Consider the following 15,774-nt stretch of genomic DNA (forward strand, 5'->3'; position numbering starts at 1 on the left):
AGTTGCACTCTGTTTTGCCTTCCAAGCTGGTTCAGAGCTTGGACGCCATTATATACCAGTCTAGAGTCCACTCTGTGCGATTCAAGCGCTTTGAGTGCCGCCTGACTGTCGCTGAGTATATAGATATTCTTCCCTTGGGTTTGCCTAACTATATTCTCATGCACGCAGGCAATTATAGCGAAAGTCTCAGCTTGGAAGACAGTGGCGTAATTGCCCATGCTTATACTACTACTAAAGTCATTTGCATAAATGCCTGCTCCCGTACCAGATTCTGTCTTAGACCCATCTGTGTACCATATGATGTCGTTTTCATCAGGGATTGGTGCTTCAAGACCTTCGGTCCATTCTGCCCTTGTTGGAATTTTAACGTTAAAATTCTTATGGAATACAAACTTTTTTTTTTTTTTTTTTTATATCTTTATTTAAAGAGCTTGGTCACTTTTGTGACAATGTCGCTCTGTAAGTATACAAAAATGTAACTTTATCTTCTACTTAATCCTACCGCAACAAGTTTATATATACATTTTGCATCCTCAGATAGTGGGTGCCCCAAAATTTGGTTGCAACCCCCAACTTCAAATAAGGTTTCATTCATAATATCCTTTCTCTCACTTTCATTCCGGACACACTCCATGATGATATGGTATGCATCCTCCAAAATGTCACATTCGTCACAGTTTGGCGACGGCACCTTTTTCATCAAAAACGCAAACTTATTTAATGGGATGTGTCCGGAACGTAATCTAAATGCTAAAACTAATTCGCGTCGACCCATGCCCGAGTCTTCAAACCATGGATTCCTTAAAAGTTGTGGCTGGATCGTTTTATACCATATCGCCTTATCTACCGATCTACAATCAAAATATTCACTCCACATTTGCCTACATTGTTTTTTGGCTAGGTAAATTTTATTCATAAATGTAGGTACAATACTAAATGGGATTCCATCACTAACCGCCTCATTTGCTAAAGTATCTGCCACCTCATTACCTGTGAGACCTATATGGGATGGTATCCATTGAAGGGTAATCGATTTATTGCATTGTTTTAACGTGCGAACTGTTTTTAGTATGGAATAGGCTATCGGTGCTCCTCGATAATTCGAGGTGCATCGAGCCAGGTGCTGAAGGGCACTTCTTGAATCTGTCAGGATTACAAATTCTTTTCCATCCACTGATTCAATCCAAGATAATGCTTCTGAAATAGAAACTAGTTCGATCTGCATAATTGATACATTGGCTGATATTTTAAACTTAGCCGATACCTTGCACTGGGGGTCATAAAAGGCAGCACCGGATATTTCCTTATTTTTGGAACCATCTGTAAATATTTTGTAGTGCAACCTATATGTTTCGTCCAAATATTGTGTGCAATTAGATTTAAGTTGGTTTTTGTCGTATAGTCTTTTGGCTTGTGTAATGGGTTCTAAATTTATTTTAATGACATCAGACACTTTTATATTACTAACCCAAGTATCTAAGGTAAACATTTCCAGTTGCTCTTTTGACTGAATTAGGACATCCTTTAGCCAATTGTGAATCGAAACTAAAAGAGGTATTTTAATGCCATACTGTCGAGAGCCAAGAACTTCAGATAAATTGCAAACTGAATCAATTGTAGGATTATTCAAAAGGGACTTAGATTTTAAATAGTATTTACTGGCCAGATAATATCTACGAATGTGTAGTGGGGGGATATGCAATTCATTTTCCATTACATGTATAGGGGAACTTTTGATAAATCCACCAATCACTCGCATACATTGGTTTTGAATTTTATCTAATTTGTATAAGTGACATTTTGCACTCGTGTCATAAAGGAAACTACTGTAATCCAATCGACTACGTATAAGAGCTATATATAATCGCCTTAAGTGTTTTGGATGTACACCCCAACGCGGTCCTGTAAGAACTTTAAGAATATTAATAAGTTTATTCAATTTTTGTGTTATTTCATCTATATGTCGCTTCCATCTCAATCCGCGATCAAGCCACAACCCCAAGTACTTAACATTATCAACTACTTGTAAGGCTGAATCGTTTACGCTAATGTTTATTGTCTCGGCCCTTATAAGCTTGCCAAAAATGCATATTTTGCTCTTAGAACCTGAAATTGATAGCCCCTTTTCCTTTAATAGATTATTCAACATGTTTAAAGCCGATTGTATCTCAAATATACCATCATTGACGTTCTTGGCAGCAGTGTATAAAACGAAATCATCAGCATATTGCGATACTGTTACATTGGTTATTTCTCTGCAGATATTAATCGTCACTATATTAAATAACAAAGGCGAGAGGGGGTCACCCTGTGCCAAGCCTCGACCGGTATGTCTGGCGGTATAAGTGTCTGAAATCAGACATTTAAGTACACGCTCCTTAAGGAAATTCCATAAATAATTACATATTTGAGCTCCTATTTCATAACTGTCTAGTGTGTTTACCAAATAAGATATGTCGACATTATTGTATGCATTTTCTAGATCTATAAAACACCCCACAGTCATGAGACCCTTTGCTTTTCCCAAATGCGCGTCAGTCACAAAGCGACTCAAATTATCAACACATGAGCGACCTTTCCTAAACCCGGTAGTAACCTCAGTAAACATCAGATTTTTTTCAAAGTACCATTCGAGACGTTTATTCAATATAGAATGAAAAATCTTACAAATGCATGATATCAATGATATTGGGCGAAGTGAATTAGCGGATTGTAGGTCACGACCAGGTTTCGGAATAGGCACTATCCCAATATCTCGCCACTGATACGGAACACAACCACTCTTAAAAATTATGTTGTACAGACGCAATAAGATTTCTTTGCCACAATCGGGTAAACACTTTAACATAGAATAAGAAATATCGTCACATCCTGGGGCGGTATCCTTTGATTTCATGCAGCTATCGAGCTCTTGGCGTGAAATCTCGGTGCGGCGGGATACGGCGGCATTCTGAGCGAGTAAGTACATATAGAACTCACTTAGGCTGCATATCCATCAGAGATGTGCGAGAATGCGTAATGAGGGATGTGTTTGTTAAGAACCTATTGAATCACTTCCACTCCACTTCCAACACAATCCTCGCTCAGCGACAATTGATTCTTAACAAACACATCCCTCGCTACGCATCCTTTCACATTGGAAACGCAGCCTTAAGCGCTGTAACTACGAGATTTGGACTTATCTTATCTTATCTTATCTTATTATTTTCGGGGGCCCTTACGGATACACTTCGACCCATAGGGATCTTTTGTGCAATTACCCCCTGGAGAAGATCCGTCAGCTACTCAAGAGCTTTTTCCACCATATCCATGTGTCGGATGATGGAGCTCATGGGTAGCGTTTTAAAGTCCTTTGGTTCCAGATATCCTGCTCCAAAGTCCTTCATTCTTTGTCTGGCGAGGGCGTGACATTCACACATTAAGTGTTTCACTGTCTCTTCCTCTTCGCCACACATACGACAATCGGTGTTGTCAGAATGTCCCATCTTGGTCAGAATTCCCTTGACCCCGTAATGACCAGTGAACACCCCCGTTATGATTTGGAGTTGTCTTTTGCTAAGTTTCCAAAGCTTTTTGCTCCAGCCGGAGTCTACTCCTTGCATGAAGAGCTTTGCATGCTTTAGACCCGTCAGACTGTTCCATTCTTCCTGATGTTTGGTCTTGGCATGGTCTTTAATAGCCGTTGTGATGGTTCCCTGTGAGAGCCCCACGAATGGTTCCGGACCTATAAAGTTGCTTTCAGATCCGGTTCTGGCAAGTTCATCTGCATTTTCATTGCCTATGAATCCCTCGTGCCCTGGGATCCATACCAGTTGCACTCTGTTTTGCCTTCCAAGCTGGTTCAGAGCTTGGACGCCATTATATACCAGTCTAGAGTCCACTCTGTGCGATTCAAGCGCTTTGAGTGCCGCCTGACTGTCGCTGAGTATATAGATATTCTTCCCTTGGGTTTGCCTAACTATATTCTCATGCACGCAGGCAATTATAGCGAAAGTCTCAGCTTGGAAGACAGTGGCGTAATTGCCCATGCTTATACTACTACTAAAGTCATTTGCATAAATGCCTGCTCCCGTACCAGATTCTGTCTTAGACCCATCTGTGTACCATATGATGTCGTTTTCATCAGGGATTGGTGCTTCAAGACCTTCGGTCCATTCTGCCCTTGTTGGAATTTTAACGTTAAAATTCTTATGGAATACAAACTTGGGTTGCATTTTATCGCAGCCCATGTTCGTAATCCTTTTCACGAAATTGTCGCATTCCATGTTTGTGTGCTTGGTCTTTGGCTTGCTATCGCTCCAGAGGCCTGTTAGGGCCAACCTGTGTAACGATTTCCGCGCCTCAGATTGTATCACTAGGTGTAACGGTGGAAGGTCTAGCAGTACCTCCATCGCCGCGGTTGGCGTCGTTCTAAACGCACCAGTAATAGCCATGCATGCCGTTCTTTGTATTTTCATAAGGGCATCCCTGCATGTTCTCTTTAGTGTCCTTGGCCACCATGCCAGGCATCCGTACAAGATGATTGGTCTTACCATCATGGTATAGATCCATCTTAGTACCTTGGGGTTTAGACCCCACGTTTTGCCATAAGCCGATCTACACATTCCAAACACTCTAAGTGCCTTGGTGATTGTGAGTTCGACATGCTTTCTCCAGTTCAGTTCTTTATCAAGTGTTACGCCTAGATATTTCACTTCATTGGACATTTCCAGGACCCTTCCATAAAGCTTCAGCTGCTTCATGCCATTAAGGGTCTTTTTCCTGGTAAACGGTATTACCACTGTTTTGCCTGGGTTTATGGAGAGTTGATGATGATGAGAGTTGATGACGAGATTTGGACTGGATGGTAGTCGATGGATATCGATATTTTTAATATTGCGTATTACATGCAAAATGGGTGGCGGTGGAACTTATACTTATCACATTGATATCGCGCACAATAGATAGATATAACAACATTTCATGTATGTTTTCTCACCTTTGCGTGAACCTGGTTTAGAGTCATGTTTCCCACGTCTCGTGGGTAGGAAGCTCAGTTTGTCGACGCAGATTTTCCGCTGATACTCTTCACACCTCTGCTGATGAGGCAGCTCCGAAGATTGAGCTTGAGAAGTTAACATACTTCGTTGTTGGTCTCTTTTCAGTTGTTCTACCTTTTCCCTCTTTTGCAATCTGGTTAATTAAATGGTGGATTAATTAATTATGGATCCAAGTGCAATAAGGCCAGGGCAGTGTTCTCCTAACTATAATTAATTAATACATGACTCACTATGACTCACTAAATATGACTGAAAATCAACGTCGCGGAATGTGCCATGTGGCTCATACCGTGACACCTAGCTGAGTGAGGACCATTTAGCGCAAGTTTTCATTTTGGTTAAGGTTATGTTGTTGTGCTAATAAATGCTTTCTTTTTTCTTTCTTTCTTCTTCTTTAATGAATCAACGACTTATTAGTAGTACAAAAGATATAAACTGAGCTACGGAGGCTTACGATAAATAAGCGTGCGAATTAGGGAGGCGCATAGCAACATCTACCCGTAAGAATGTAACGCTTCTGGTAAGGGAGCAGCGATTGGACCGGAGTTCCGGGAGGTATGAAATCTAAGAAAAATACGTGGATCGAAAAATCGTGGAAAAAGTCATGGAAGATGTCGCTCGTTACCGTTTTTCTAACTTCTTTACTCCTTTATCCACAAAATCTTTGTATTTTTTCTCTTCTTCTTCTTGGAGGCGTTGCACCAATTCATAATTTTCTTTGAAGTGTCCGGAGTTGTGTTTTTCTTTATGCATCTAAAAACATGGTTTCTATGATACTATCTTTATAGGCCCTTCTTATAGTACTGTTAGTCGAAAACTTTTCAAACCATTGGTATTGTCGTAAACACTCTAGTTTAGTACGACAATATTTTAATCTGGAGTTACTTTTCTTGCATCGAGCTCCTCTTTTTCATAAAACGGTTCCTCTTGCCTGTTAAATTTCGTGATGGAATAAGTATAATTGTAGGTGTGTTTCGTCGTTGGAAATGCTTACTTTGTCATCCTCTAGCCTAGCCTAAGGCCCAGCCATACAAATGAAAAAATTAGTGTCCGACCGAAGGTTCGGTTTCGGTTTCGGCCAGTTTCGGCCAAAAAATCATGTTTCGGCTGTAGTTTCGGTTTCGGCCAAAAAACGGCCGAACCTTTCGGCCGGGCCGAAACTTACGAAATCGTACTTCGGACAAAGACCAAAAGTTGGGGAATAAGTAGGACAACAATATTAATACCTACATATACTGATTCATGTATATTAGGTACAGACATTAATTGGTTTATTATAAAACACAATTCCACTAATGAGGGCGCCACTGGACGGTTGACGCAGTCTTAAGAGGCTGTCAATACCTATAAGTGAATGAGATAGCACTGTCGCATGTTACTGGGCCCTGGGCAAGATAATAATAAGAAAACTAGCCTCACTTTTTACCTCAATTTACCATTGGTTTGTGTTCCACATGTCCTCTACTTCAGCTTAGCCTTTGGCCTCGCTGCGCCATGCTCGGCCTGCGGTCTCGCTTTTGAATACAATGGACATTGGTTGGAGTCTGTGCTCAACTACTTATCCTTAAGCCTTAAGCACGGCTTTGACTTCGCATGAAAGTTCGCCTCAATGGGGCACTTCGGACTTTTCGGCCCAGGTGAAGATCGGTACCCGGCCTTGCGATATTGTTAACAAAAAATTTCGCGCTCGCTGCGCTCGCGTTTTTGGTTGACCCTGTGTCTACATGTTAGCTTGACTGGTGAATGAATAGAGTTAGACCAACAAAATTCTGCAATGATTTTGATAGCATACGCAGTGCAACTAGTGCAAATGTTCTTTATACGTCATAATTTCATAGAAGTTTTGACGTTTAAAATAACACTTGCACTGCGTGTGTTATCAACTTATCAAAATCGTTGCAGAATTATCTTGGTCTAACTCTAGTAATTTTCATTAAAAACTGTTTAAGTAACATCAATTTCAAGGACATTGGGTGTTGACAGCCCCATAATATGTGTGTAAAAGCGGTTTTATGACATTTTTTCAACGATTTTAACAAGTCTACAAAAGTTTCGGTTTCGGTTTCGGCCGAAACTAGAGCCAAAGCCGAACATTCGGTTTCGGTTTCGGTTTCGGCAAAAAAACATGGTTCGGTCGGACACTAGAAAAAATACAAAATTTGCCACTGAAATTTGAACCTATAGAGTTGATTTTGCGCTGTTTGAAAACCGAACGAAACAATGCAAAAGCGACTCTATTCCAATTGAATATGATTTAAATTTCATCGACCTGAAGAAGTACTATAGGTAGGAGCTTGGGCCTTACGAAGCTAGGAGGCGCACTCTATCATCATCATCAGCTATTTATCTAGCCAGGGTAGGTTCACTTTTAGCTGTAGTTCTCTCGTTAACTAAATACAGATATTTTATACAGACAGACGACATCAGAGGAGCGCTCCCCACTGTTCTAAAACTTCTAATTTAAAACAAAACAATACTTGGTCGAAGACTTGTTTCTCCTTCCGTCGGATCCTGTCCTGGTGCTTGCACCACGAGTCGGCTAGCTTTTGATCCAGAGCCTCTCTTTTCTCTCTCCACTCTTTGATGGCTTTGTTTTGTTCTTCATATATTTTATCGGCTTCCTTGTCAAGGCAATGATCGTGTTTCTGAAAAAAAAAGAATTGTGAAATAATAAACGTCATATTTTTTTAAATACCCACCATTATGGTGCGTTTTATGGTTAGTAGTTGTGGTTACTGTAGCAGCATTTTGCTTAGTGGGTGTCACATGCGCGTTGCCTACTCTGACTAATGCAGACATATCTTCTAGATAGCGCATACACATTAAGAAAAAAAAAATACATGTGAGGTACCTCCTCTGCAATTTGTAACTGACGAAACTTTTCTATCAATGCTTCATCTTCTTGGCGATTCTTTTTCTCCATTTCAGCAGCTTTCAAAGTGTCTTCCCTTTTCATTTCTGCTCTGCAAGTTATGAGCAATCATGTAGTAAGTAGAATAATGTAATTAATTTTATAAATTAGGTATTATAAGAATCTAAATAAGTTAGTCTTGATAGCCCGCTCCCGTCAAGAGCGTCACCATTGAATGATTTATATTAGTTTAATATACAATGTTTAAAAAGACATGTAATGTACTTCTCTGTTCTCTATAAAGTGTCCGTAAAAAAATTGAGAACAGTTCTTACATCATTTTATTGCATTCTGCATCTTCTCTTTCTTTCCTTTTCTTAAGAACTCTATCGCTCTCTCGTTTTTCAAATTCAGCGTACATAATATTGTCTACTTTTAATTTAGCATCTTCTATTTTCTTTTCCTTTTCTTGTATGTCTTTAACAAATTTAATTTGTATGTCTCGTTCCTCCAACGTTTTTGATTCTACAAGAGCACTGCAATAAAACTTGGTTTAATTCAGTTACCGCCTACGGTTAGTTGGTATAGTGTTTATGTAATACCTATACATATGTTGTTATGGACATTTAGCAAATAAACTGAAATTGTAAATATTAGCACCATAGGGCGACTCACCTTAACAACTCCCTGCCGTAACCAGTTCTTTCAAAAATCGTATTCCTAGCCCGTCTTAAGTTTTCAGCCACATTATCGCGTTTCTCCTTCTTATAAAAAGCTTCGAGTTCCACCATTTCTTCCAACCGAGCCTTCTTGTTCTTCTTGGTCATCTTATTGACTTTCCCCTGTGAGGAATCTGGCCAGGTGCTGGTCCATTTTCGGGACTGTGCGTTCATAGATTCGATGTCTACATGGCAAGGCGTTTTATGTTCCGTTTCTGGATTTGCTTGACTTTTAATTCTCTCCCATTCGCTTATGGGAATCAGTAAAGGCGCGAAGCGTCCCATAATTTAATAAGTGTTTTAGTTACAGTTGAAATCTGTTTTTTTCCAAGATGTGTCTGAAATTATAGTAATGAAGTATTGTTTATTAATCTATGTGGCTCTGGATTTAGATAAACATCGTCTGACATTCACGATTCATGAAAACATGTAAGTAACATAAAATTACCTAACAGCAGGCGGTGTTATTGCTACAGTAATATGATGATTTCATATGTTGTTTACAACCTTACTTACACTAAGTAAATTATTTCACGTACTGGTGTTTTTGTTAATACCTACCGCACTAGGTTATTGTGTTATGGAACCAAATAATTCGATTCCCGGAAAACCTATTAATCCGATCCGCTACATGCGGCAAATTAAAACTTAATGGATTCGTTTTCAGCCAGCGCTGTTTCACAAATTAAAAAAAAAGCACAGTAACTTTATGGAGTGAGATAGGAAATCGAGCGCGGCAACGGGCAAGCCTCGCGCCATTTCAGGCGGCGCGGCCCATCCGTCACTGTCGCCAGAGACGTTATTTGCAGTATATTTTTGCATAAAAATAACTAGTACGGCGAGGAATGGACAGAGAGAAATTGTAACGAATGAAGGAATTTTACGTTGGCATACCGGTTTAATATACGTTTCAGCTCGTATTAGCGAAGCTGTACCTATAGGGTATTCCTATGTTTGGCTTTTGTTTGTAATTTTTTCTAAAACATTCGGTTCTATTAGACATTGGCAAATTCTTGCAAGTTGTTGGCGTCGCAATGGATATAAGCTGCACAAATGGAGGCATAATATGCATTATCATGTGATGGTTTGATTCATAATCATAACTCACATTTTTTATTTGACATAGTTCCAGGGTAGCTCACTGCGGCACTTGTTTTAATTGATCTAAGTAGGTACTAAGTAATAACAAAAGTTATTTTTAGAACGATAAAAGTTTTTCTTCAACCCCTCGTGCTAATATTAATACGACCAAGCGAAAGAACCCAATATTTAACCACGACCGTAGCGAGTGGTTCGCAATGTTGAATCTTTGAGCGTCACGAGGGTTTCAAGGCACAAAAGTTAAACAGACTTGAAAGCAAAGAAACACAACATTTTACACCACACCAATACGAGGAAAATACTTATGGCTAATTGGGTAATTTAATGGAAATACAAATCACCAAGTTACGACTACCTAAGGCGCCATAAAACCTCGGGTCTGCGCCATTGTAGAAATGTAGAGCGGAGTTGTTTTTTATACGTACTGTGCAATTTGGCGACCTTTTTGAGGACACATTTTTATTGGCAGTGAAGTGGGTCAGCTCGACTTTAAAAATGTTTTTTTTTTTCACAAAGGTTACCATACCACTTGCCACCGATTGAAACAGGTGAATTTTGCATGGGAATTCTGTAGAAAGCATTTTCATTTTCACTACAGAAGATATTTTAGTAATACCTAAGTCCTGAACTGCTGATAGCCGTATAAATAAATAATAATAATTTAGTATCTCTTAATTTAACTACGCGTCATACCTAAAGTCTATTTTTTTATTCGCTAGACTAAAATGACATTTCATAATATGAACAAAAAATAAAATTTCATAAAATGAAATGTCATTTTAGTCTACCGAATAAAAAAATAAACTTTAGTAAGTAATTTATGTTTAAGTTACAACAGTTTATGTCTTATGGAGAACATGCATGTGTGTCAAAGATTTTGACGTTTCACGATATGCCTAGGAATTTCACGATATGCCTGATCTTACGATCGGCCGCCGACATCTATGACGAATACGAGTAGGACCATTATTTAACCATCTTTACATATCCAGCCACGTTAGATGCTTAATAAATTCCATTACTGTAGACGTGAAGCTCAGTAGGTACCTAGTAGGTACCTACACGGCTGTAGTCCGCATCAAGGCGGGATTCTGTTTCATGAATAAATTTACATGTCACTCACGCCGACTTGCCAATCGAATATATCATATCGGTTCGGGGCTTCGGTGGCTGACAAATAGGGGCGTTAGGTTTAATGTTAGTCTTAAATCACGTGCAAGATAAACTCATGGAATAACCGGTAGCGCCCATCGGGTGAGATAAAATCGATAAATGATGTTTCCGATGTAATATTACACTAAATAGTCAGTCACAGTTAAAACGTTCTAAGGGTTAAATTTTACTGTGACATTCATCAGTCCATTAGTTGTGGTTGGTGCAACCTTGCCCTTCATCTTATTATAAATTCCCCATATTTTGGTCTAATCTAGCCGTTAAAAGTTTAGCGAAGTGCAATAGCACACATATTTCAACTATTTGACTTATTTTAAACACAACAAGGTGCATAATTGAATACCCTAGGTGTATACTCACGAGTGCACGATAGAACAGTGCAGGCGCCACGAGCACTTGACCGGGTCCCTTGCCACTTGAGCGGCAGGTAGTGAACTGCCTAACAAGCTCGACTGTAATACGACATTGTCTGTTATACATTTTCCCCTGCGAGTTAGTAGAGAGAGAATAGTAGCTTGTTTTTTAAATATCGCTTTTCATTTGTACAAAACTATTAGCAAGTAAAAATGCAAAAAAGAACCTTCGTAACGTAAATGGTCATCGCGGTACCTACCTATTGAATACTAAACTGTCCTGTCTGCACCGCTATAGGAATTCATAGCCTATATATTTTTTTCTCAATGTATTCCAAGACCTTATTATAATGTTTCATATGTGTGTGGTCAAAAACCGTGGGTAACGTGGATTTAAATATGTATAAAGCAGAAAATAACAAAAATATCGGTCAGGATCCTTTATCATCTATCACAGACAAGCGGTTAAAGTTAAAAGTTGTGACTTTACTTATGAGATAAGATGATATATGGAAGGCATAATATACAGGATGTCCAGCGGCAAATTTGAGAATTTAACTTTTTATTAAGAAAAAAAGAAAACATATACTTATTTAAACCAACACTACGCATTTCGCGTTTGAAAATTATTTCAATTTGAAATCGGAAGTCTGCCGGTGGAAACCCTGTACTTGTACCTGACTATAGAAGCAGCGAGTATCCGAGCATGCAAACGATAACGTTGACTACGAGTGATGTTATGGACCAACTTTGGTCTTCACTTTTCACATAACAATTTAGTTTCGGGAAAACGAGACAGTTCTGCTTCAGCGGCCAAGATACCTGATCTGAATGGGCCCCTTAAGGACACTGAAAATAGCGAAATGGTGTCCAAACTTTCGTATAGAATACTTTATAAGCAGTAACTTGGAAACTATTCTGTGGGATAGGTAGTATTAAGCACAGCTACGACACGGCTACGACGTTACGAAAACTAAAGGTAACTACACCAGCATTATTGCAGCATGACATTACTGCCGACTGCATTTACTGCCCTAAATGTCAAAATCGACGTTGCTACCAGACTTTTGACATTTGCGGCAGCAATGCGACCGGCGGGAGTAATGTCATGCTGCTGTAATGCTGGTGTAGTTTTGAATCCGAACGGTACCTTATGATTTACAAGGTAAAAACTCTTATTGATATTGTTACCTGTGATACCTATATTTATTTATTAGGGCATAGAGAAATATAGTAAGACAAGAGTGCTCACTCCATACATCAGTTCAGACTATTAATTTCAGTGTCTACATCTAGCATCGAGTAGCGGAACTTTCAGTACTGCTACTTGACAATAGATGTAGCACCGACCGGAAAGCCTTATCTCAACAGCATAAGACTTTCCGGTCGGTGCTACATCTATTGTCAAGTAGCAGTACTGATAGTTCCGATATTGAAATTAAAACTGATGTATGGAGTGAGCACTCTATGTATTTTTTTCTCTATGATTAGGGATAGGTATTTTATTTTATAAATAAGTTAGTTTATTTATTTTTTGAATGTACAATTACTTGTAATCATAATAAACAATTATAGAGTCTGTGCGGAAAGAGAAGAGTCGTAGAATGTATGGGGCCCAATACATTTCACGACTCTTCTCTTTCCGAACAGACTCTATCTATTTTTATTTTCTAGTAGGTGCACATACGTCAAAATAAAATTCGCCAAGCAACATAGAGACTCCCTTGAGTAAAGGCCAAGGATTTCAGCTTGTAAAAGTTACTCTTCAACTTCTTTTTAAAATGTAGGCAACTAAAACTGAAAATAAAACTACTTTTGCAAATCTTTATTACATAGTGAATTAAGCTTTCCTCTCTGTTATAGAGTCTATGTCAATAATAGTGAATACCTACAAATAAAAGATCGCAAGATTATTTCAACATTCTATGGCGTAGGTAGAGATGGTAGAGCCGACTTTATCTAAAAGGCTTTCGCGTAATAAAACAAAATGGCCGATTTGTCATATCCAGATATCGAAGCACCCAAGTTGTTCTCAAATATCTGAACAAAGCGCCTATTATCAAGACGTTAAAGTTCATGTTCAGATATTTCTGAGCCCCGTGTCCGCTCCGATATATCTGAAGACTGTACTAGGATAAGGTGGCCGCGTTTGTCTTCATTCGAAATGTAAGACGTAATGAAGACGTACGGATCGAGAACAAAACTAATGCGAATGTAAGTTCAAACGCTGGACGTAAATAACCCTGCCGTGTTTAGTTGGTAGAGACTTCGACACAACGAGAGATATACGGATTCGGAAACTATTCTACCTCTAGTTTCTTATGCAAGACAGTGTAGACGTAGGTATTTTATAAGGTAATAAATCGGTTATAATCGGAATTTAATCTTCGTCCACCATGGAATTGTGTCTAACTGTATTATTTTTTTAATGCCTCTACATAGTTTGGCAGACTTTTCCACGTTTCTGTGGAGCTTGACAAGTTTATCGGCATTTGATTGGTTGATGATAATGATGATTCTGTTCAATTTCCGGATATTACGCACTTCTTTTTCCATCCACTTGGCCCATCATTATTAGTTGTAAAAGTTAATATCTAGAGTAGGTACTTACCTACATAAGAATATGGACCGGGTTTGGACCTATCGTTTGGTTTTCATTCGTTTGCTTGTATTGTTGTTGTTGAGTTTATTTATTGACTTGTAAAATGATTTAATAGGGATGATGACACATGTTGAATTTTATAACAAAATCTAGTAAAATAGATAGCAAATGAGCAATTTATTACAATAATGTGGATATTAAAATAAAATATTAAAAATACAGGACCTGAAAGTTTCAAAATTTAAGTTTTTTTTTTAACTTCCAAAAACGATAAAACTAAGGGTACCATTCGATTCCTTACATTTCATCCAAAAAAATATTGTATAGCAACTATATATGTACATAAACGCAATATTACACCGACATAAACGCAATTTTCTTGTTTTGTCCATACTACAAGATGGGCTCCCAGAGACCTTGACGTCACGTTCCCTTACCGTTTTGTTTAGGGCGTTTCGCGAGTGAAGTGCGACTCCAATTTCCTACAATTTTTGACTTTTGTGTGCTTTTGTGTTACTTTAATGCAATGGGTCCCGTATAGACATTTGATACTAAAAACAAACCCGATTGATTGATACCATAAATGAAAATTAGTCATGTAGCCTATTGATAGGTAATAATAAAATTAATTGATTATTAAAAGATTACAATATAAAACAATAAAATTGAAATTAAAAATTAAATAAAGCTGGTCAACCAAATCTTGTCAGTAAAAAAAGGCGCGAAATTCAAATTTTCTATGGGACGATATCCCTTCGCGCCTACATTTTTCAAATTTGCCGCCTTTTTCTACTGTCAAGATCTGGTTGACCAAGTATATTTATCTAAACAAACTTATTTTCAGCCATTCACACACTCAGCCACTAAATTCACAAAAAATACCTAAAAATTAAAATAAATGTTTAAATATGTATAACAATCATTTTAAGGCGTTTAAAAAATACTAGTATATGTGAAAAAGTAGATAGGCAGTTCTCCTGTATCCCAGTTCCACCACGTAAGTACCCATGCACTTAAATACATATAGGTAATAAATTGTTACAAGAGCTCGAAGCAAATCTTTCCTGTCGATATAAAATAGGCTTAAATCTGTCTCATAAACTTCTCGTAGACTTGTAAAGTTCGCTATTAGCCTCCCAGGACCGTAGTTTATGGCTTATGTTCCCAATCAGTACCATCTGCGGCACCGTTTAAATTAAAACTAATTTTCTTATGCAGAATTAATTAATGACTAACGAGCTCAATAGAGTTCATCAGGCGGAAGCGAGCAAAAGAGACATCCTATATATAAAGCTATCGGTGTAACAAGGAAGCATGAGAGTTTGGAGTTGAATGAATTTACGCCGGTCCATTTAGTTACGCGTCAATTTGGCGCGAGTACGGTCGTGTGTGTAGAGGTATTCTCAAATCGTGTAAAAGCGCGCGAATTTATATACGTACGTGTGTGTGTTTCTAATAAGAAAACAATTTGGTGCGGATAATAAAGGAACATTAGAAAAAATATTGTGTTAATAATTTTAAAATATTATTCATTTACTTTTATTATTTTAATAAACGGGATAAGTGTCGTAGTGTTATTTGTGTGAACTGGGAGATTAAAACACATGAAGATAACGAATGCCGGGAGCAAGCTACGTATACATGACATGAGAGGAACTGAAAATAGCCAAGATATCAAGAATAACTACAGCTTGCACAATATTTAGAACGGTAACTAATTTTGTACAAATTAATTTACTTTTTCTATAATTTTATTTATTTAATTAATTGATAGTGAAATCCCTTATGGTAGGTTGTTAAAAGTAACGATTAATGTTCGTCTTCGGAGTGAGTAGATTCTTTTATTTATTTTCAGTTTAAGCAATAGCAGACATTGTTAGGGTAGTAGTAAAAGGATCCTTTTATTATAGGGGTTGATGTTGGAGCTAATTATTAT

General features: G+C 38.1%; 3 protein-coding genes across 3 annotated transcripts in view; 1 reads left to right on the plus strand and 2 right to left on the minus strand.

Moving 5' to 3' along the window:
• Positions 1 to 15,774, minus strand: part of LOC134654030 (COP9 signalosome complex subunit 4) — a 176,516-nt gene that overhangs the window by 66,511 nt on the left and 94,231 nt on the right. The gene's annotated exons all lie outside the window — the stretch shown is intronic.
• LOC134654328 (mRNA export factor GLE1-like) lies at positions 4,411 to 8,980 on the minus strand. Its single transcript, XM_063509793.1, has 7 exons — positions 8,566 to 8,980; positions 8,226 to 8,426; positions 7,891 to 8,002; positions 7,517 to 7,684; positions 5,665 to 5,792; positions 4,979 to 5,172; positions 4,411 to 4,559 (listed from the first exon to the last, which is right to left on the minus strand). Exons 1-7 carry the CDS (start codon positions 8,892 to 8,894, stop codon positions 4,411 to 4,413), a joined length of 1,281 nt encoding a protein of 426 aa, XP_063365863.1. The 5' UTR covers positions 8,895 to 8,980.
• The window catches only part of LOC134654019 (reversion-inducing cysteine-rich protein with Kazal motifs), a 37,956-nt gene continuing 37,275 nt past the window's right edge, over positions 15,094 to 15,774 (plus strand). Inside the window, exon 1 of the mRNA XM_063509406.1 lies at positions 15,094 to 15,548. The gene's annotated coding sequence lies outside the window, so the exon portion shown is untranslated. The remainder of the gene's footprint in view (positions 15,549 to 15,774) is intronic.

Source organism: Cydia amplana, chromosome 14, assembly GCF_948474715.1.
Source record: "Cydia amplana chromosome 14, ilCydAmpl1.1, whole genome shotgun sequence".
In the NCBI taxonomy this organism is placed as follows: Eukaryota; Metazoa; Arthropoda; class Insecta; order Lepidoptera; family Tortricidae; genus Cydia; species Cydia amplana.